General features: G+C 39.5%; 1 protein-coding gene across 1 annotated transcript in view; it reads right to left on the bottom strand.

Annotated features, from left to right (window-relative positions):
- The window catches only part of LOC140937796 (regulator of nonsense transcripts 1-like), a 24,875-nt gene extending 1,932 nt beyond the window's left edge, over nt 1–22,943 (bottom strand). Inside the window, exons 1-28 of the mRNA XM_073387366.1 lie at nt 22,467–22,943; nt 20,995–21,084; nt 20,064–20,231; nt 19,634–19,675; nt 19,441–19,537; nt 18,179–18,220; nt 17,967–18,040; nt 17,162–17,249; nt 13,406–13,589; nt 12,778–12,886; nt 12,216–12,335; nt 10,865–10,952; nt 10,672–10,742; nt 10,275–10,350; nt 9,385–9,588; nt 8,747–8,890; nt 8,320–8,381; nt 7,316–7,467; nt 6,040–6,157; nt 5,204–5,360; nt 4,985–5,071; nt 4,771–4,826; nt 3,924–3,966; nt 3,721–3,778; nt 3,334–3,407; nt 2,621–2,875; nt 1,479–1,604; nt 1–1,390 (exon numbers count right to left, since the gene is read on the bottom strand). The exon at nt 1–1,390 is cut by the window's left edge and continues 1,932 nt beyond it. Coding sequence (XP_073243467.1) covers nt 1,145–1,390; nt 1,479–1,604; nt 2,621–2,875; nt 3,334–3,407; nt 3,721–3,778; nt 3,924–3,966; nt 4,771–4,826; nt 4,985–5,071; nt 5,204–5,360; nt 6,040–6,157; nt 7,316–7,467; nt 8,320–8,381; nt 8,747–8,890; nt 9,385–9,588; nt 10,275–10,350; nt 10,672–10,742; nt 10,865–10,952; nt 12,216–12,335; nt 12,778–12,886; nt 13,406–13,589; nt 17,162–17,249; nt 17,967–18,040; nt 18,179–18,220; nt 19,441–19,537; nt 19,634–19,675; nt 20,064–20,231; nt 20,995–21,084; nt 22,467–22,822 — 3,387 coding nt within the window. The 5' untranslated portion in view covers nt 22,823–22,943 and the 3' untranslated portion in view covers nt 1–1,144. The remainder of the gene's footprint in view (nt 1,391–1,478; nt 1,605–2,620; nt 2,876–3,333; nt 3,408–3,720; nt 3,779–3,923; nt 3,967–4,770; nt 4,827–4,984; nt 5,072–5,203; nt 5,361–6,039; nt 6,158–7,315; nt 7,468–8,319; nt 8,382–8,746; nt 8,891–9,384; nt 9,589–10,274; nt 10,351–10,671; nt 10,743–10,864; nt 10,953–12,215; nt 12,336–12,777; nt 12,887–13,405; nt 13,590–17,161; nt 17,250–17,966; nt 18,041–18,178; nt 18,221–19,440; nt 19,538–19,633; nt 19,676–20,063; nt 20,232–20,994; nt 21,085–22,466) is intronic.
- Between the last annotated feature and the right edge of the window lie 39 nt (nt 22,944–22,982).

Raw genomic sequence — 22,982 nt, 5'->3', positions numbered from 1 at the left:
CTGGCTTGCACAACAAAACACATGACTAAATAAAATAAGATTCCAATTAAATCACAAACACTTTTGAAGCGCAAAATAAGACGTCCATCAAGAACTTTTACGGCATGCGCGTCCATCGTTTGCCTGATGGTAAACGCACGTACTCTTTTTCCAACAGACAAATCCAAGTTGAATGTTTTTATTCTATGTGGTGGTCACTGTTCCGTTTGAAGATAAAGCGCTACTTTAGCGGAGGGGTGGATTAATGCTGAAACGCGAAACATTCTGTAAGCAGTTCTGAGTTTAGAAAACTAAGTATTAGTCCATTAAAAGGTCATTGATATCAAGATGATACCCTGATTGCAGAGTCCAAAAGATCGAAGGACACCCTGCAAGGAGTGAGAAAAAGATGATATCAACGGTAACACTCTTGAAGGCAGCTGCAGGTTTTTTCACCGGGATATTAATACAAGTGCAAGTGAAAAGCCACCCGCTTTTCCCAATAGATCAGATTTTCCGTTACAGAGAGGTTCACGAGTGGAGTCTGTTCCTTTCTTGCGCAAGTTTCCTCTGTTGTGTTCGACTCATTGTCTCTCATTTCAGACGAATAACTGAAAAATCAAGAGAGTCCACTGATCTTGTGGCCAACATAACCACTTGTCCTTTTGGGCTTGGTAGCAAGGCCTAGTTGGAAAAGTGCGAGCTGCAAGTGTTTTGACGTTAACCAGGAGCTGTTAAATCAACAGATGAAAGGTAGGCAAAGAAAAAAAAATAGCCTTTATAGAACTTCAGTCGTCAGAGTGATCACGATATCGCTGCTTCTTCTCCGCTGTTATCTTGCTAAATTCGACAGTCCAGTATAAAACTTGCGACACTTTGGAACATGAAGTCCAAGTATCCTCTACATAAGTCACAGGTCAATAACCGTATTTTTTACGCGGCGTCAAAACCATTACGATTCGCCGTTGTAAAAGCGGTCAAAAGAAAAATTCTCATCTCCTCTTCTCATTCCTCTCGTTTGTCTTCAATGGTTCAGGTGAGTGACTGTAACACCCTTCTTTGCGGGAGCTTACAAGGGTGTAGCGCAAGGCGTTGCCATGCCAGTTGCCTTGGCGACAGCTATCAGGTGGTGACGCGCCCCCTTATCAGCCAGGAGGCTGATACTTCAGTATTGGGAGGCATAGTTTGGCTGGGAGTAGTCTGGTAGGGAGTTCATGTAACCTCCCCTCTCCCCCTGGTAGGTGGAGTCCTGGGAAAGAACTGCGTCTGCCTGGGACTTCAGGTTGAAATCGTCTCCTAGGTAACTGTCTTGAGACAAGTCCGGCTGGGACAGGGGCTGTGAGGCCATGGGCTGGCTCATGGACATGCCACCTTGAGTCAGCGGACCCTGAGACAGAGGCTGGGAAGCGTCCTGTCAAGAAGAAAACAACTCAAGCATTGAGCGAAAAAGCAATATCTCTCATCAATTTCTGTCTGTACTGTAAGAAAGTTGGTCCTACCTGGCTTGCCTGGCTGGCTGGCATGTGAGGGGCATAAGCCATAGGCTGATGCGGGTGATGGTTTCGTTGGTTTCGTTGACGGGGCTGCTGAACGGGACGGCCATGTGGCATGCGACCAGCGAGAGGCTAGGAGAAACAAGAAAAAGAACAATTAGATATGACAACATGCAATTAGCCAAAATATCAAACGAATGGCAGCCCATACGTAACTCGCATAAACCCTCGCGAAACTCGGTTTTTAACACGTGGATACCCGACGGGTATCCAAAGGGTTCCGATATTAATATGCCAATGTGTCACTCGCTCACTTTGCGTTGACAGAGATCGGCTCTTCGGCTCCGACCGAACTCACTTCCCGATATGAAAACGACATAGTCCGTTGTTGAGTTGTGCTTTCACTCACGCATCCTCGTGAGAGAGTGCTGGGAACGAGGTTGACGCGCTCACATTCGCTGCGAAGTCAACACTCGCGGCGATTTCTGAGAGTTCTTGCGCTACAAGTATGGGGCGGTTTAAATTTCAAGTAACGTGACAAAAGGAAGAACGTTGCCGGTAAATCGTGCGTCTAGCGTGGTATAGCCCGTGGTTTACCCACCCCAAATTTAGCGGTCTCTGGTTGGGGCTCCTGTAGGGAGGAGTCGAAATATGGATTGCAGTCTGTTCCAAAAAGTCACCTTCAAAGGCCTTTTACGTTGACAAACCAGCTAATTATGCCTAGGATGGAAAAATTCTAAGACGGTAAGGCCTTTTCTTGACTGAAATTTCCGTACGTGTCAAGTATAGTATTGTTGTTTCTTACTTCTTTTTCGCCGAAACGTGACTTGTATTGGTAGTATCTACGTCTCAGAAGTGTTACCTTCTGCTATAACCTGCAATTAAATACTCATATTGGGTTTACCGTGGTGCCAGGAAATATGAATTCAAAGGTAGATTTCAGGGAAAAGCAAGGTTTTGACGGTAAAAAGTTGAACTGAAACGCACTTCCGACAAACATATCTCGCGACGTAAGCAAACCATGGTAAATTCATCTGCGAAACTCAGTTAGTCCCTGTGATCCCTAAGTCATTTTCACTGACTTTCTAGTGATACAGCTTTTAACAACAATAAAAACTACATGGGAGACCAACAGCAAACAATAATACCTGTCCAAAGTAGTTGTGATGTGGGGGCGGTACAGGGGGGATGAACATCCCCACGGGTACCGGGATCCTAGCGGCTGCAGCAGGGGGGATGGCTCGCTCGGCACCGATGTAGCCCATACGGTCATGGGTGTAACTGTAGGCGTCGTGGAAGGCTGCGGGGTCCATGGGTGCATGGGGTATCTGTCGATCATACACACTGCCGTGGATCAGGGCCTCGCGCGCATCGAACATTGTGGTGCTCATGAATCGACCTCCCTGATGACATTGATGAAACAAGAACCATTAGTTCATCTATCAGTAAGTTTTCTGTTGCATTGCGGAGGAATTTTGAGATCAGTAGAACATCCTGCTATACTATCTACCAGCACTAAATACCATAATTTGAATGTTTGCGGGCTAGCATGAAGAAGAACAAAATTAATGAAATGCGGGGTACAACAGTGACAGTTAACTTATTAATAAGTTGTACTTAATGCGATGACCAAATACAATAACAAGACTAAAGAGACACTAAACGACTTCCACAATACAGCTGTCTCCCCTCGGTTTTGGCAAGCTACCATAACACTTCACCATGGCTATTAACAACTGTTTTCGAAACCCTAGGAACACCCCGTTAAGTTTGCAACGACTAACGAGACGTAAAGACGAGACAGAGTTTTTGTTTGCTACAAGTTGCTATGTTTACACTAGGAAGAGAAGAGTCTAGTTACCGGATTGGTACGGTTGACAAGCTTCCTTGGTTTACTGAACTGAATCATACTCTCCTTCAGATTGTTCAAGGGTCCTGCAGAGCAAGAAAAGCGTAATGTTAACAACATGTGCCACTTGAGTTACGGGTAAAATGGGCAACAAAAAACGTGCAACTTGTTTGACGACTTTGCTGCAAAGCGAGTTGAATAGCAATTTTTTGCGCGTTTTACCACCCACGAAAAAAAAACCTCGCAACCTTATTTGTTGCAAGACAGGTTGGAACGCGGGTGGTTACACGCGCAACATCGCTATTAACTCGTTTCGCAGCAATGTTACAAAACAGGTTGCACGTTTTTGGCTTCCCGTTTTACTACAGAACCCGCAGACCAGACATGTACAGGACTCACCTTCCACCAAAGCCTTGTTTTCCTTGTAGTAGTTCAGCAGGTGGTTCCACAAGGGTTGCTGCAAGTTAAAGAGGAAAACATGATACGTAAGTAACAATCAGAGAGAATAATTATAAAATTTTTAGCTTTTACTGTCAAAGTTCATTAATGCATCGACGTCTTGTTCTAGATGAAAGCTCACATCACTAGCCACACAAACTTACCCGGGACAAAATCTTGGGATTCCCGATGACAATGATGCCATACCTGCATACAAAATAAATTCCAGTTTAAGGTAAGAAACCCATCACGGCCGGGCGGTACGGAGCAGCAAGAAAAATTGCTACTTCGACCAGGATTATGCCGCCAGCGAGTGCCCAAACGGGAGCAGTAACAAGGCCCGATCCTCGAAAGTACCAATCGAGATCGAGCATCACCTATACTGGGAAAGTCTCATGTGAGAAAGACATTAGGCTGATTTTGCAACATACCGGGAACGTCAGTCGACGACGGCGCGCTCAAATTAAACAACTGGCTTGACCAATAGCAGAGCGGCAAATTGGGCACCGGAAGTCGTTTTCAGTCCTTTTCGCGCGCTTTCCCGTCGTCAACTGACGTTCCCGTCCTGTTGCTAAATCAGCCTGTTTACGGCCACAATCCTTCGCGCAACAAAGCAATATCTCTGCTCACTTTTGACCATCAAAATGGCAACAGTGGTTGTCTTTTCGGTTTTGTTCTGTTTCGCGGACACGAGTCTTTTCCCCTTCTTGTCGACTTTCTAACTAAGACCGCAGCAGGATTTGCTCAGTCGGTAGAGCGTTGGCCTGCGGAGCGGGAGTTTGCGGGTTTGATCACCGGGACCGAACTTATTCGAAGGGTGTTAAAATAACTGAGGAGAACTTCGGTACTGACATCGCTCGTACAATAGCGGTCCTGTCTTCAGTATGATACTAAAAGCCAGCAATGTCCTCAATTGCCACTTTGTGCCAATAACATCGACACTTGAATAGTTTGTAGATTGTTCTTATTTGCCAGCCCTGGGAAACTAAAGGAGATTAAGGAAGTACGTACTTTGCTCGAGTCAACGCCACATTCAGACGTCTGGGATCGTTCAAGAAACCGATGCCCTGTAAACAAAAATACAAAATAATAAACTGGGTAAGAATAATGGGATTGACGCCAAAAATCAGCTTGCTACAGTGTAACTGCACGTGCATATTTCATAAAACAATCTACACCACATAAATAAATAAATAAATAAATAAACAAATAAATAGGTAACTACCTGGTGTTCATTTGAGCGCACACAAGAAAGAATAATGTAATCCTTCTCTCGACCCTGAAAAGCATCCACGCTGGCCACCTCGATTTCCTACAGTCATCAACAAAAGAGAATTATAACAGTGAACTTAAATTGTCTGTAAAGATACACCATTTGTGTTAAAGCGGTTCTTGTTGAAATAGACGAATGTATGAAGGTATCACTAAGTCGTCATATTATTACCATGTAGAGATTGGCGTGAAGAGATCCACTAAACTGCATGTACTGTACTATATAGGCTCTCTGTCCTTCGTATGGAGTGATCACTCCAATCTGCTCTGGCTTGACTCCTGCACGAAGAAATCGAGTGGCAATCTTCTCCACATTGGCAGCTTCAGTCCTGTGCGACGCAACAAACAATGAGTTGTATAACATAACCACAAAGTTCAATTTTAGGTTTGATTAAAAACTCGAAAGCTTGATTCAATAGAAGAGACAGGTAAATAATTACCGATTTGAATACCGGTGTGGCCTCCTAAATTTTATTCCCCTAACACTGGGGTCAATTTAATAAAACGTTCAGTGACACGTGTAACTTAAAAATGAAGCCATTGTTTCAGGGTCTGAATACAATAGCTACACTTGTAAAAATGTTATTAAATTTACCCCTGGAAAAAGATAAGCTATACGAAGTAAGAATTTCAATGCATCGAAAATGAAAAAGTGGAGACCAGGAAAATGGAAACCACAACGACAATCATACACCCACCAAAAATGAGTAGCTACGAAAAAAAAAAATTGTTCTATCTAGGGTATCAGCTTTTTGTAACGAATCTTCGAAACACTTTAAAAGAGAAATAAACTCTACTCCGCGCGTTTCGAATCCAACGAAGTTTCCTTCCTCTTTCCTTTCTACGACCAATCCAAAAGGCTACTGTCTCAAAAAGCTGCTAGTTCCGCTGCAGCGCCTGCAGGTTGTTACTTAAGGAAAAGCATGGCAATAGTAACTCGATAAAAACTGAAGTAAAGATGGGTCTTTCTACTCTTGGAAACGGAATCACTGGCTATCTGAGGAATACCTGTTGAGGTAGGATGTACCAGACGAGGCAATTTCTTCCTGGCCCATGGTGGAGTAAAAGAACATTGGTTTGTCAGGAACAGGCCACGGGAAGTCAACTCCTGACTGCTGACGTTCAGCTGAATGAAAATTAAACACACAAAAAATTATGCACCACTGAACAACAACCGTAAAGCCTTTTGCACCAGGAGTCAATTATGGCGATGGGCCCTACAGTTCTAACTTTTGAGTCTGTGCATGAAATCCTATAGTGCGGCCCTTCAAATGACACCTCTTCAGCAGTACTTTCACATAGTACTATTTATTTAGTACGTTGTTCTAACTTTTGAGTCTGTGGATGAAATCCTATGGTGCGGCCCTTCAAATGACACCTCTTCAGCAGTACTTTCACATAGTATTATTTATTTAGTACGTTGTTCTAACTTTTGAGTCTGTGGATGAAATCCTATGGTGTGGCCCTTCAAATGACACCTCTTCAGCAGTACTTTCACATAGTACTATTTATTTAGTACGTAGTTCTAACTTTTGAGTCTGTGGATGAAATCCTATGGTGTGGCCCTTCAAATGACACCTCTTCAGCAGTACTTTCACATAGTACTATTTATTTAGTACGTAGTTCTAACTTTTGAGTCTGTGGATGAAATCCTATGGTGTGGCCCTTCAAATGACACCTCTTCAGCAGTACTTTCACATAGTACTATTTATTTAGTACGTAGTTCTAACTTTTGAGTCTGTGGATGAAATCCTATGGTGTGGCCCTTCAAATGACACCTCTTCAGCAGTACTTTCACATAGTACTATTTATTTAGTACGTAGTTCTAACTTTTGAGTCTGTGGATGAAATCCTATGGTGTGGCCCTTCAAATGACACCTCTTCAGCAGTACTTTCACATAGTACTATTTATTTAGTACGTTGTTCTAACTTTTGAGTCTGTGCGTGAAATCCTATGGTGTGGCCCTTCAAATGACACCTCTTCAGCAGTACTGACTTTCACATGGTACTTTTCAATATGCAACAGGTTCTACTTGTTACTTTTGACAAAATCCTACAAAAGTTACAATTAAAATGAAGCCTACTTCGTACATTCCTATGGTGCTTTCTATTTTCAATACATAAGTTCTCAAAATTAATTTTAAGGCTTTTTAAAACTAAATTTTGATTACACTCAAATTAATAAGATTAATACGCCAAGCAACCATCGTGGTGGAAACTGCTGCCGAAAGACCGTCTGCTTGGCGGTTTGGAAATATTACACTGGAAAGCAGGACTAGCTTACCAATAGTAACACCATTCTGAAGAGTGCCATCGTAGAAGAGATTGGATGGAAACTCGCTCAAAGAAGGGTGCATACGGTACTGGACTTGCAGACGAATTGGGCGGATACCAAGTACCACAAGACGTTCAAACAACGACTGGGACAGACCAGCACTGCAGAGAATAAACAAAACAACAACAAACATTTGAGTACTACACAAATTAATACTGTTAACTTAATTCCATAAAATACCCAAAAGGAGAAATTTTTAAGAGCTTTAAATTACACAGTTTTCTATGATGAACTGCAAGTATGTTCAACCAACTACTCAGCTGATGATATCCTTGGGTATGCGGCACATTCATGTGAAACAACTGATGGGTGAATGTGATAATACTAGATTCAGTGGTATTGATGGGAACCTCTCACTCAATTCGTAATAAATTAAATATAATTAGGGGAACTGCTTTGAAAGAGTAATTATTTTCGCCGACAAGCTTGTTTTCCCTTTGTTTTTCTCTCTGTGAAAGGTTTAAACCCAGGAGTAATTTCATAGGTAGGTGGAACATGACTGCCCGATTGATCGTAGTTGTGAATAGGACTCTTGTTGACAAATGACGTTTTGATAACCTGTATGGTAATCATCTTCAGAGTCAAAGTGAGTTGCATCATGTCAGTTGATGTTATTGGCTATGAAAACTCTTAAATGCCATTGGTGCGTTTCCATCTGTCTTTTTGTCACAGTTGAACAGTCGTTTAGTGCTAGTCAAATTGTCAGTTATCTAGTCATTCTTTACTTGACAGTTTTGCTTGAGTCAGTCAATAAGTCGTTTGTACGGTGCTGGTAATTGCTGACTGCGATCCAGTGGCGTTTGTTCTAAGTTAGCACACCAGCTTTCTAAACTAAGTCGTTAATAGTAGTCTGTACAATATGTTATGCATGTCTCATTTCTCTCTGTTTTTAGAGTCCGTCAAGTCTTTTTACAGGGGCAAAGTTCAAACATACACATGTATCACAGGCTTACTTAGCTGCCTTCTTGCACATCACTACAGGTCCAAGCTGACAGTGATCTCCAACCAGGATCAGCTGAAAAGAGAATTCTTACATGTCACTGTTCATTCTGAAACAAGGAGAATTCAGTGTTTGGCAGGATCCTAGAGATCTTAAGCTCCAAAAGATAGTAATTGTAAAATGTGAACTGTTCAAGTGGACTGTATGTATTTGACCTCTTGGATTAGGAATAAAAAGCATTCATAACTAGTGGTAATCAGGACCATAGGAGAATAACAAATGCCTGCTGCATATTTCTAGATTGTAAATTTATTCATACATGTAGTATGTGTTCTCCATCATTGCATGCATTTAGTTCAGAGGAGAATACTACTATTTTTCTTCCACAAAACCTTATCTGAATGAGTTAAGTAATCTCTTTCAGCAACATGCTAACTGACCTGTTTACAGCCTAGTATGACTGGTACCATGCACTCAGGTTCAGTAGCTTGAGTTGACTCATCAATCAGCACTGTGCGGAACCTGAACTTAGATAGGCGAGGGTCTCCAGCTCCAACACATGTGGTGCAGATCACATCTGCATGCTGAAATGTTGCAATAAATAATTATTAATACTCACCCATTACAAACAAAATCAGCTTACCAAATTCTATTTAGGGGAGAATAAGACCAAGTTTTTTGTTACCCACACCAACTAAGTAGGTAACAAATTGAAAGTTCTACATTTGCAGAAGGTTTTCAGACACGTGAAAGCAAACATACATGTAAATGTTTAAAACATGACCATTCCAATAAAACCTTAGACTTGCCCCGAGGCTGATCTCATGAATTTCACAAGAGGTTATCCTGCTGGCCATATTGCATAGGATAGGTACTTGTGCTTAAGTCTTAAACACGAAACCTCTTAAGCAGTACTTTCTTGTGGTGCTGTTTAAAATTTTGCAAGATGGTTCTCGCTTTTATAGACCAAACTGTGTCCATTCAAAATAGAATTTCTTCAATAGCACCTTATACATGTAGGATTCAGATTTTACAAAATTCTCTAATTATTATGAGTGAACAAGCTTCTGCCACCAACCTGAAGGAGTTCCCGCTCACAGTTCCTCTTCAGAGACCTGTACCTCTTCTCATCAGCAGCAGACAGCTCACCAGCTTCATCTTTCAACTGCTGCAGCTTCTGAAGCTCAGGGACACTGTCCATGTTACGGACTTGATTGTGCAAAGCAAGGAATGCCACAGGGGAGTCAATTGCTTCTCTGCTCTTGGCACACAGTCTTACAACCTGTTCTCAGAAAACAAAGTAATACCGTAATTCCTTGAATAAGCTCCCACGCTCTAAAAGGCACCGTTCCCCAAATAAGCACCCACCCACCATCATAATAGCAAATACGCAGCCCCCTCTCTCCCCTCTTAAATAGTAGGGATATAAGGAAAACCAGCTTTTATAGTCACTTAGGCTTTGACAACAACAGAATCAGTAAAGGGGAATAGTTTCTCTTCCGTTAAGTCACTTCCACATGTTTCTATATCCATGTGCTTTCAGAGTTCCTTTATGTGCGTTATCTCTTCTTTCAATTTTTGTCCTATTGCCACACTCTTGGTAAATGCTGTAAACTCCCAAGGAACAGCTAGACCATTCTCTAGTTCGTTTAGAGGAACACAATAAGAGATCCCCTCTATTAAGTACCCTCCTTCAAATAAACACCCATCCTTTTAGCTAAAATTTGAAATAAGGGCCTGGGCACTTATACAAGAGAGAGCAAGAGCTACCATGATAATTCCAAAATTTGGCTTAAGACAGGATACACACAAAGTCAGACTATTCCTTTCAAAACTGCCTGTTGAATCCTTGGTATAAACAGTTGTTTATTGATTTGTTTCATACAAAAATTAAATGGACATGTGCAGCCAGAAGAGACTGGATGACCAGAAATGGATGTTCTGTTAACACATCTAAAACAACCACACCTTTAGTCCTGTTTTATGTATCTTTTCTGTAAGTTGATCCACTGCTATGTTACTAGGAGCACACACTAGAACTTGGCTGAAAAAGATAAAAAACACCACTTGTAACCACATTAACAATTATTTTAGGGGTTTTAATCATGGACACTGCTTTAAGTAATGCAAATAATGAACTAGCCAGAATTTCATAATGATCATTGGCATCGAACGGATTGTCTAAACTGAATGATCTCATAAAAGGTGTAAAAATTAAGTACTCGCAAGGATGCAACCACATGAAGTCTCAACTTATTCAGAAGAGAGCAGAATTCAATGAAATATAAAGAACTAACAGATTCATTTGCTCTAGAGACAAAGACTGTATTGTTTTTACAGGAATAATCAGTGTTTTAACACTCACCCATTATTTTGCTTTGCCAAGTGATAAACTATACTAGCAGAGGTCACTGTCTTACCAGTACCTGGGGGTCCCTACACAAACAAAAGAAATAAGAATGAGAATTCATTCATAACTATAACATAACCTGATTAACTTGTAAACATGTAGCCAAAAGAAGTTGGGAGACATCCAGGAAACTGTGTTCTCCACTAACCTGAATAAGACTGAGTGGTCTTTGAAGCACTGTTTTTACAGCATACACTTGGGAATGGTTAAGCTCTGGTAGCCCTTGTGCAGAAAACCTGTGAGAAACATGATCATACACAAATTACTTCAGAGATGGGTGAAAAAAACACAAATACTCCTTAGGATTTAAGTTACTGCACATTCAGGCCACCTTCACAGCCATCATTACCCAGCATTGGTTGTTACATTTACATGTACAATGCAAAATGGCATCAATGTTGGGTTTGTTCCTCACCGGAAGTTTCCTTTTCAGATTAAAAAAGGGTGGAACTACTTTAATCAAGATCAGTACATCTTATTATAACTGGCGTGTTTTTTGAAAGACTTGAAAAGGTCGTGTTTCTGGTTGTGCGCAACCACCACAACCAGGCAAATTTAAGGCACAAGCTTAGGACTGCAAATACCAGCCCTGTATATCCATGTGTGTGTCCGTGTGGGCTACATGTATGTTATTTTACTTCACAAAAACTTCCAGATTTTTATGAAAAAAAGTTGAAGTATTTGATTATCTGATGTATAAAAATACATCTATAACAGACCCTTCTCTAAAAGGATAATGATCCACAGTCAGGAGGACCAGTTGAACAGTAAACGCACTCTTAATTTTATACCAGATTCTTAACAAAGTGTCAAGATCTGAAAAGTACTTTTAAAAACCTAAAACAAAAACCCCCAAATTTAAAGGCAAATGCAACCCCTTAATAAAAATGTTGGTTTTTCAAGTATTTTGTCTTAATTGCATTTCTTTTGTTTACTAGCACTTGCCTACATGAATGTTCCTAAAATAATATTTAGATTTAGCCAGGGCTAAAAGCAAAGCTCTTGTCAATATACTTCTTCAAAGAAAAAATAAAATTGTGTTATGCTAAATGGCAATGGCAACAAGAGCAGCAAAAAAATCAATACGCTTTGTTGTTTTTTTCTCTCCAAAAGTCCAAGTGGCCATGCGGGTAGTAAATGTGATATTTGGCATTGGTTTACATGTAAGGGGTGGATGTACGCACACGCGTCATACACACTCACATGATGACCAAAATTTCTCGGATCTATAGATTACAATTTTTTTTAACCCTTGGTGCTCTGCTACATGCGCTTTGTACGCACGAGAGCTGCACTATTTTGACTATTACAGCAAAGAAGCTCCCTCTCATACTAGTACTTTGGAGAAGGGCAAAATCTGGTGTACGTTGGGAGAATCCTTTGACAAACAGACTCTGATTTTTTTTTTAAAAATGTTCTCCCAGTTCAACTCATACACTGGATGAGATGCTTGCCCACAGCCAAAGAGAGACACATACACATGTATCTCTAAAACAAACCTTTTTGGCAGCTGGCACTTCACCACTTGTTCTTCCACTTCATGCCCAAGCAACTTGTGATAAATGTAGCCACTAACTGAAGTCTCATCTACAGCAAATGTTTTCATTCCTGTCTGCATTCTGTCAATTAACAATAAGACCAGACACTAATTAATTTAATTTAATTTTAATTTTAAATCAAATTTTCAAAATTGATATTAATTTAATAATTTTTATAATGCACACTACTAACAGCCTGGCAAACAGACTTCAGGGATAATATTGGTGTGACAAGTGATTATGTACATCAAACAACTTGATTTGAAAGCTCAATACTGTATCTATATCTCAATAAAAACCATCCTCAAACATGTACCAAATTACCAACAATTGCTGCCCTCGATAAATGCCACACCCAATCAGAAAAACTGTGCCCTTTATTCAAGGATTATAACAAAACACTCAGTACAACTTTTTAATCTACACCATCCAGACAATAATATATTACTTTCTATCTCAGCAAAATAGGCATAACATACAAATTAACAATTTATCATAATTTCCATAAGCAATTTTCTTTAACCTGTCAAAAGAAGTTGATTTCCATACAAAATCCACCACAAAGTTATGTGTGCACTCCACTGGAGCACCAAGATTGCTGCGTAGCTCAATTCCAACTTCTTCACCAAAGTCTGTGGGTGGGTGTCAAGGAATTATCTACATGTAGGTAACCTTACACACACAAAATTAATCACAAACATTTCTTGAATAGCAGAGATTTTAGAGGTAGAATGAAATTATCTCACCAACAGTTCATTGACCAAGGATACATGTACACTGTATAATGGAATGGTTGCTTGAAAGAGTGAAATGGTACATTTCTGTTACACTCAGACAAATGCTTACTACAAATCTGATTTCCACTTAACAGAAAAAGGTTCCCTTTAAATGAGACTTAAGTCTGAGGTAAAAATGTCACTACATGAAAAATATCTGTCATGGACAAAAGGGTAGTATTCACAGGAGGTTAATAACCTTACTGCATGTTTTGTCATTGCCATCCAAAGCTAAAAGATTCTGGAAAAATCCCAGGAAAGGGATAAAAAAATTGCAAATTTGAAATAGCACTGTCCTCACCACTAAAGGGCCCAAAATAAGTAAGTGGTGGCTTCATGAGTTACACTCTGGCCCAGTTGTTCACAAAAGGATACTGTTTGGCACTTTGATAACATGTCCAACTCCCTGCCAAGGTTTGTGCAGTTCACCAACATATCTCAGTCGCAGTTCATCACCCTGCATAAGCCGCATATCATCATTTGTTTTAGGAAATGTGAAGTATGCAATCCTTTTCTTGTTCAAACCGATGTCCCAGCGTACAACAATGTTATCTTGAGTCTGGAGATAAAAAGAGAAAAGGGTTGACTATGGCTTAAGTGATTTTCATATGAGGCTGAAATGACTGGGTATACGGGGGAGAGGGCGGGGGATAACAAATAAACAGATCTCTCTACACTGACTTGTGTGCAGGTGTTTTCTCATTCTCACGTGACAACACACTACCTTAAGGTGATTCCCTAGTTTTGCACTGCGCATCTGTTACTGCGCATAACAAGATGGCCGCCGTGAAAAAGAGCAAGTGAAGTAATATTGTTAAAATGAAGTTGACTGAAAAGAAAGGCTATTGGAATTTTTGCTTGCTGTTGTTTCTTGCCGGGGTGAGACTCAATGTGTTGGGAATGTGCATAACGTAAGCAGTACGCGTGTTGCTGAGTTCGACCTCCTCTCGGAGAACCTCGATAGTGGATGTTTAACTTGTGCTTACTCACTTTGATTTTCATTTAAACACTTTCTTTATCACATTGTGTCCTAAATGTGATATCTCGATGTAAATTCTCTAAAAACGGATTTTTTTAATACTTTCTTCCCCCTGTCACATACATTCTATTTTGAAACTCGCCCCAGTCCTCTTTCAAAAATCGGAGAAAATGCGTTTGGTGCGCACTTTCTGCAGCTCTACCGCAAAAACGAGTACGGTGACCCCCATTTTTTATTTCATGGTTGTAATAAGGACAGTGCTTCCTTTCGATGAGAGAAAAATTGGCACAAATCTATGTTCAGTTCTTTGGCAATTTTACTAAATTGCACGGATTGAGCCATCACGGGTCGAAGAGCGTGCGTCCAATTTAATTCTACTTTGGAGCGTAAAGTAAAAACAAGGGCATTAAAAGGCATTTTTCTGGTACGTAAGTGGATAAACAATACATTAAAGTCAAATTCTGTATGATGTCACATGCATCATCGAAAAAATCTCTCCTTTTTGTCTAGTTTTGCGCTGCCCGCGGTTTTTGTAAAAGGGTCCTAATTAGCCGTATTTGTCAGTATTGTGACGTCAAAACCAGCACGGTGACCCCCACTTTTTATTACTTTTTTATCATCTTCTTGACTTGTTACATCAGTGTGCCAAGTTTTAGCTAAAATCTATGTTAGGTTCTTTTACTGTGGAATCACCTTAATAGACACAAAACATACTGTAACTAGAGCTGGTCACTTTAAGCTGTTATAATACTAATAATAAATCTTGTGCTTTCGCAACATAGTACATACTTTCAAATCAACTGTTGTTTAATTATTAATTTAACTGAACTTAGTAAGGACATATCAGGACCACGTTTTGTTGGGATCACAATTGGGACATTTTAAGTGATTTTTAAGGATTGGTCTAGATTCAAAAATGTATTACTTTTTATTTCTTAGATGTATTTTATTATCTTCACTTTTATCTTTCTGTATCATTGCAATTTTTTTAAATTTTCCCTCTGTAACATTCTGTAACACAGTTCATTTTTTAAAAATAATTTAGTCCCTTGTAGGCCACATAGGCTTAGCTGTGTGCCCTACGTGGTTAACAGTTTGCATTCTTACGTTTCATACTACTACTACTAATAATAATAATTTTTAATAATAAAAAATCTTTATTCAATACTCATAAAAAGACCCATGTACAGTGCTTCACTTACAAAGAATTAAAACAAAATTTGTACCTTAATGTCTGTTAGAAAGAAAAGAAAAGAAAAGTTTTGCCACCAAACACTTCATTGAAGTTTGACAGCTGTTAAAGCAAACTGTCGCGCCAAAGGTAAGTTTATATGTTTTTGATCAGAGTGTTCTGCTCATATTTCATTTTTCTCAACTTTCTGGCACATTTCTAGCTCAAAAACAGCACACCTGCCTCCAGAGATTATTGTTTATGTCTAAAAATTCTCGAGCTCCTGATAAGTCTTCCACCCGTGTAGCCAAATGAGACAAAATACAATAGGATATTGGGGCACGAGGTAAATTTTGCCAATCGTGAGTCTTGTTCCTTCAGAAGGCTTAATGATACCTTCCAGAAAACTTTGCTCAAGGCAGCCAAAAAGAAAAAGACAACCCACTACCAGAGCCAAGTTCAGTCTGATATGCGTGCTAGTTTCAAACTGACATACAGAGAGAATAATGGGAACTTATGAAAACTGCAGTTTTTTTAGGACGGGGGGGGGGGGGGGGAGGTGGAGTTAATGGCCAGTTAGAATTTCATGATAGTCTATCTACTGCAGCATATTCAGTATATATTCAATAAAATAAAACAATAATGTAAAAAAAAAAAACATTCTAGACAAGACTCCGTAAAGGTACACGAGAGAACTACCTATAGCCAGGGCTTCTGATATTTCGCGGAAAAAAACGCAAAATTTCGCAGGATTTTCAGGGGCAAATTTGCGGAAAAATTGGCCGATTTTTGCAGGAAAAAAGTCAAAATTCGCTCAAAAATCGGCCAATTTCGCGGGGATTTTTGCGGGAGAAAAGTCAAAATTCGCAGAAAAATCGGCTAATTTCGCAGGATTTTAGCGGAAAAAAGTCAAATTTCGAAGGATTTCGGGGCAAATTCTTAGAAAAATCGGCCGATTTTGGGGGGAAACTTCGGCAAGAAACAATCAGTAAAAAACAGCCGATTTGGCTGGATTTTTTTTGGCAAATTTCGCTAAAATCGATCAATTTTGCGTCGATATGACCAGCATTGTTTAACGCTTTTTTAACAGGGATAATCATTTGCTCTTTCAACAACAGTTCGCTCGAGAAATGAGCAAATGCTAAAGCTGTTAACATTATGGTTAGTGCCCAGTTTTTCGCAACGTTCACCTAAGAACACCCGGTAGTTTTGAGACGTTGTTTACTCGTTGCAGTGACGAAGTTTCAAGATAAATTTGGACGTTTGGGGTGAATAAAACAGGTCTAATAGCCAAGATAAGTATTAAAGATGTTTTTCCGACATGTATTTGGAAATATTTCTGGCGGATTTCGCGGTATTTCGTGTTTTTTTTGGAATTTCGCGGAAATACCTGAATTTCGCGGGTCTGCGACCGCGCGAAATATCAGAAGCCCTGTATAGCCATGTTTTAGGAAATCCAGTCAGATGTACAGCAGATAAAATACAGGGTTCATACCCTTTTTTGAACCAAAAATTCAAGGACTTATAAGGACTTTCAATGACACATTTCCCATTTTTCAAGGACTCCACTCAGTGCAAAAAAGAGCCTTGAGTCTATTTTTTTTATTATTTCTTCCACAACATGAGCAATGAGCAATTTTATCCTTAAGGTCTTTCTCTGTTTGCTCCTTGTAGGTACTTGAGAATTATCTGGGTTGGATAAAGTTAGCACAGAATTCAAGGACTTTCAAGGCCTTGAATATTAAACAAAACAAGACTATACAAACGCTAAATATCACACTATGGTACTGATACAATAGCAAAGGGAGCTAAAGTCTGGCTATTTCTTTGACTCTCTCAATCTCAACAGTATCTAAAGATTACACTTTAAATTCAGCAATGTGATTGTATCTATGCTGTGGACATAAGCAAAACAAAACTGTAACTGCCTTGAAAATATGAACTGCACAATGAATATGGGTGCCACAAGTATGATAATTACCTGAGACTCTTTGAGTTTCTTGTCATAGTCCGCTTCTAGTTTAACAAGTGGCCCAAATATGTTCTGATATTGGTAAGCATCTTCATACCTGCATAAATGAATTAACAATCAGCTGCCATGAAAAAATAATAGGGACTTTAAGATGCCATGATGGTGACGACAACAAGAACGTCAAAAAAAGCAATAGGTTGAATAGGCAAAACAACACCTCTGCACGTGCATCACGCTTTTTTGTACATTTCTTTGACGTCACTGCACGACTATGATGGGAAAATGCCTAATTTCATGTTTCAAGGAGGATGCAAACAAGCGGCGGCTAAGTTTTCTTTCTCTGTCTTTACTTCAATATGGTTCTTAGGAATTTGGCTCAAAAAAGAGTTTACTTGCATCTGACATACTGGTAGTAAATGAGTTGGATTAATCGTGATAGAGATTGAAAGAATGCAAATTCACTTATTAAGTGACGTCGTGGTGGCCATTGCTGTCATGGTATCTTAAACTCTCTCATAATTTGAGAAACAAATACTCAAGCTATAGCTAATCCCAAAAGCAAGTGCCATTCTTTGTTTGTGTTAGCAGGTGATGATTTTAAAAGCCTTTTTTTATAAGTACCAAATTCCATAATATTATTAAAGATAACACACACAACAAAATACATGGATGTTTGTCCAAATCACATGCTTGAATTCAAGTTTCTTTTACATCTAAATAGAGTGACTACTGAGCATTTTATTGGACTTAGGAATTATTGTTACTGCATCGTAGTTATCTTAATACAAAAACTTAAAAAAACAAAATTGCAAACCTCAGAAGAACCTGTTGTGGTTCATCATCAACTCCAGGCTTGTCCAAATCTTCCAATTTGGCTTCCGGGTTGTCCTAGAGATATGGAAATAGCTCTTGTTCACTAAAAGTACTAGAAAACATTCAATGTCCTCACCAGCCTGATGAGTAGAAGGATGGTAAAACCACAAAAAAGACAAAGGCACAAAGACAGAGAAAGAAATAAAGCCCCACCTTCCACAGCTCTTCAAGCTTGTTGATCTGCTGGGCTGAAATCTAGAATAAAAGTAACAAATTCATGATATACGTGTGTTACAGACATTAATACATTCTTTTACCTTAACTTATACTTTGACAGTGTACTGCACAATAAGAAATAAGTAGGGTCAGCATGATCGTCCAGGTGAACGTAGTCCTGAATAGGACTATCGCTGACACTGGCTGTTGTTTTGACAACTTGGCAGTAGTCATCTTCAGAGTCAAAGTGAGTTGTATCATGTCAACTGATGGTATTAAACTCTGGTTATTGTCGGTTAATAACCAGTGTTCAATGCCATCAACTGATGTGATACAACTCACTTTGACTCTAAAGATGACTACTGCACAGGCTGTCAGAACATCAGTCAATGTCAACAACAGACCTCTTAAGGACTAAGTTCACCCGGATGATCATACTCAACCGACTTATGAGGTGACTTCTGGGTTCAAACTTTTCACAGTTTAATATTATAACTGTAATCACCACAAATATAAAAAAAATTCTCTAACTGAATGGCAATCAATAGCCCTGATTTCAGCATCAATAAGATAGTGCAGTAGGCCAGTATGCCATTGTTGCAAAAGGAAACGATTGTTTCAAGAAATTTTTCAATTCAACCACTAGCACAATTTCAGAGCTCCAGGTTAGTCAAGTTAATCTACCTGGCTCAGCTGCCAGGTAAGCTCAGAATCGTTTGACATTACAAAATGAACACCCTATTATTCATTTTCTTGCTTGCACACACGTATACACTGCTTGTTTGCATTTGAAGAAAGTATTTGAAACGGTATTAAACGGTATTAGGAGAAGCTCGATAGAGATATCCTTGAAGACATACTCATTTAACTTGGTCTTGTTTTGATCTTACGCGTAAAGCTGCCTGTGCATAAGCTATGCTGTGTTTGCGATCCGTTTTGTTTAATGTCAAGGTAAAATTATCCAGAAATCAGTGATGGGTGAATCCACTGTTTTCTGCTTCGGGAGACGCGATCCCCAACTTGATTCTCGCAAAAATGGCTGCTGGATAAATATTCCTTTGCTGAAATTTAAATTAACCTGACTAGCCTTGCTCTTAACTCTAAAATTCAAAAGAATACCTCAAGATTATAAATCTAGCAGCCAGGTTTTCCTTTCTCAACTCTCATTTTGTGCAGGAAATGAGAATCGAGGAAGGAGAATGAAGCTGAGAATCACGACTAACATTGAACTGTCAACAAACTTTAAAACAGTACTTTACCTGTCTCGCCCTGAGCTGGTCCTCATCAGGAGGAACCTTCACAAGCCATGACAAGAAACAACGATCATTGATCAGTGGTTGCCACTGGGCTTGATCCCTGAATGATTGGACAGAAAATTAGCAGGTAATTTCAAGAAACATGGACAAAAAGGTGTACTATAGTGAAAAATGGAAGCAGAAAGCTTGTCCTTACCAATTCATATCCTTGGAGTTACTCTGGGTTGCACAAGGTTGCCTAAAGGATGGTTATACAAAATACATGGATAAGTTAAAGTAAAACACATGAGAGCCGAAGCATAAGTAACTGAAAATGTTAACAATTAGCTTTTCAACTAGAGGGGTTATGTACATTTTGTACTGCTGATGAAGTGTCAGAGGACAGGGCCTAGCATGCTACTTTGGCCCTGTCTGTGAGAATGTGGTCCAGTGCAATCAACAATTCAAGGGATGCCAGAAGAAAAGCCCCGAGTGACTTCTGACAAATTTGACACATAGTTCTCTTTTCCAAATTGCCTTGCTTTCATATATTCACTAAAGGAAGAGCCACCAAGTCTGTTAATACTCCTTTAATATTGTTTCAGAGAAAATCTGCTGCCTTGGTAGTCCCTTGATTGTATACTGACCTACATAAGAGTACCACAACAGAATCAGCCTTGGCTGGGATAAAACCAAGCAGAAACACATTGCGACAGGCACAGTTGTAACACTCTAGGATTGTCTCTCCCAAGGGGCCATCTTTGTGCAGTGTCACCTCTTTGTGTTTGGCCCTGACCAAGTGGTTAACAATATGGCTGTCAAGGCAAAGGAAATAAGTAACTATTAATGGTCCATGCTTTATTTTTTAATAGAATCTCCTTCTTGGTAGCAGTTATGCATACAACAACTCAGAGGAAACTGTACTGATCAATTCAATGACAATTACTAAGACAGGGAGTCAAAACTAAACTTTTGAGGCCTCACTAGCCTCGCTCTTGAACAGCAAGACTCGGGCCGGTCGAGTGGTCTGCCTTATTTGCATTCGGTGTATAAAACACTCAATAACTGTATTATAAGAAGGAAGACTAAAAATTTTTCAAGCCACATGCCCCAAAGAAAAGGGAAGGAAGCCTTGGGCACTTAAACGTCAGGGCCTGCTTCTTTGAAAGATGGTTAAGTTCAACTAAAGATTAAGCCAAATTTTAAGCACAGTTTTCTTGTCTAAGAACATGTAACTCAAGCTTATGCAATGCTGTTGAGCCTGAGATACAGTAATGATAACACAAAATGTTACTCTAAGGATGCATAGGAAGGTAAACACAAAGAGTGGAACAAAATTTTAATCCTGGATTAGTGCTAATTGGCCTTTCAGGACCCGGCCCCAGGAGTCAAGTTATGGACTAACAAGTTTTTAATTACAGACAACCAAGGGAAAATTGGCCAACTTCATGGCAATGTTTTTCTGCCTTAGGGATTGTCTGTAGGTCTTAAAGAAAGTGGTGTTTGCCATGAAAAAATCGAATTTGACAATTTATTTTTTAATATTAACAAATGAAAACAAATAATAACATTGCCTACCTTCCTGCAGTATTTCCTCGACCATTACAAAACCATTTCTTACACTGAATACACTGAACAACAGATGCAGGGTCATGGACTCCACAGTACCTGAAAATAGTAAGTTTAAACACTTGTTTACCTTACGATTTGAGAATATCTACTTACATACATGAAACAGCAGAGAATTGTCAGAATCATTAAGCCACAACACCACTTCCACGGACTTAACCAGAACAAGAAAACTGTTTCCCACTTCATAACTCAAAGTTTTTGAAGATGGCAAAATCACAGCTCACTCCATACCGTTCAAGAGCAATTTGAAGGAAATAGGAATACCAAATAGGGTCAGAACTTTGAAAAAGTCTCTACTTCTTGTACTTTTGAGAAAGGTCCTTGGAGTCTAAGGTCTTGGGATAGGACCAGACTCAAAGCATAAATTTTATTGGCTCCAAGACAATAAATAACTGTGCAAATTAGAGATGACAATAATACTATTAATAATAATTATTATAATAACAACGATGATAATAATGAATAATAATAATAATAACAATAATGTAACTAGTCGGATGCTCTAACCACTTGAGCTACTGGAGACTCTATGGTGAGCAAGGGCCAATTTGTGGGTCTCGACTGGAACCGCATCACGCGGCTACACAGCCAAGTAATGATAGGCACACAAGAAGTGAAGAACTCACTAACAGCATCGCGCTGTCACCTTAAAGCATATCAAAGATGCCGCATCTTTGATATGCTTTAAGGTGACAGCGCGATGCTGTTAGTGAGTTCTTCACTTCTTGTGTGCCTATCATTACTTGGCTGTGTAGCCGCGTGATGCGGTTCCAGTCGAGACCCACAAATTGGCCCTTGCTCACCATAGAGTCTCCAGTAGCTCAAGTGGTTAGAGCATCCGACTAGATCACGGAGGGTCGTGGGTTCAAATCCCATCGGGGACTCGGATTTTTTTTCCGAGTCCTCCTCAAATTAATATCATGTTGTTGTTGTTTCATCTTTAATATAATAATGTAACTCAAGTAAATAATAAAAATATAAACAAAAATATAATAATACTTAGTTACATAATAAGCTTACCAATTATGATATTGTATATTGCAAAGTAGAAATGCTCTATCAGTGAAAAAACAATCTCAATCAAAAGCGTTATGACACTACGGTCATTTTATAAGTTTATAACTTTTTTCAATCCTATTGAACTAAAAAATTAATACAAGTAGAAGAGTTTCTCCTACGACGTCTTTGCTGAGTAAGGATGAAATTTTGCTCAAGGGCAGCGTCATTACAAAGGTTAAAACTGAAAACTTCGAGAAATTTTCACAATAAGGAGGTACGTAAACCTCACCTCAATTTCCAGCAATTTCTAACTTACCGAAAACACGCACTGTGGTTTAAACTTTCATACATATATCTAATTTGAAAAGCCTCATTTTACCCACTAAAAATCCAAATAACTGCTTTCAAAATTAGCACACCTGCATGCGTAGGGTGGAAGATCTTTCGTGTAATAGGTTTCATCTTCATCTTCCTCGAAGTTGAGCTCACCCAACGAGTTGCTAACCTTTGCAACTCCACCATCTACCTTTGAATCATCATTCACTGCTACTGGGCCATTGCTGAGTTCTTCCTTCTCGTCTACGACATTTCCGTTGACTAAAGGTTGACTACTTTCAGGCTGTGAAGCTTGCGATTGAGTTTGCGTTTGTGATGGGACAGTGAAATCGTGAAATTCGTACTCGCTTCCCTGTGTATCTGCGCCGAAATCTGCTTCTTCAGTGTCTAAAAAAGTAAGAGTTTGAGAAGCAGGTCCATATGAGTCTACCGTGCTCATCTTAAGTTGGAAGAAACGTTACAAATCAGTTGCTTTCGCTAGTTAAACCGAAACACAGAACAGTTGAGAACGTGGCCAAAATGGCGATCGGAGCCACGCGATTCCTGTTTCGCAATACTTTCGCTAAAGATCGGTAACTCTCGGTGAATCCGATAAAGTT

This window comes from Porites lutea, chromosome 5, assembly GCF_958299795.1.
Source record: "Porites lutea chromosome 5, jaPorLute2.1, whole genome shotgun sequence".
NCBI classification, from domain to species: domain Eukaryota; kingdom Metazoa; phylum Cnidaria; class Anthozoa; order Scleractinia; family Poritidae; genus Porites; species Porites lutea.
This window is presented reverse-complemented; position numbering and strand designations above follow the sequence as displayed.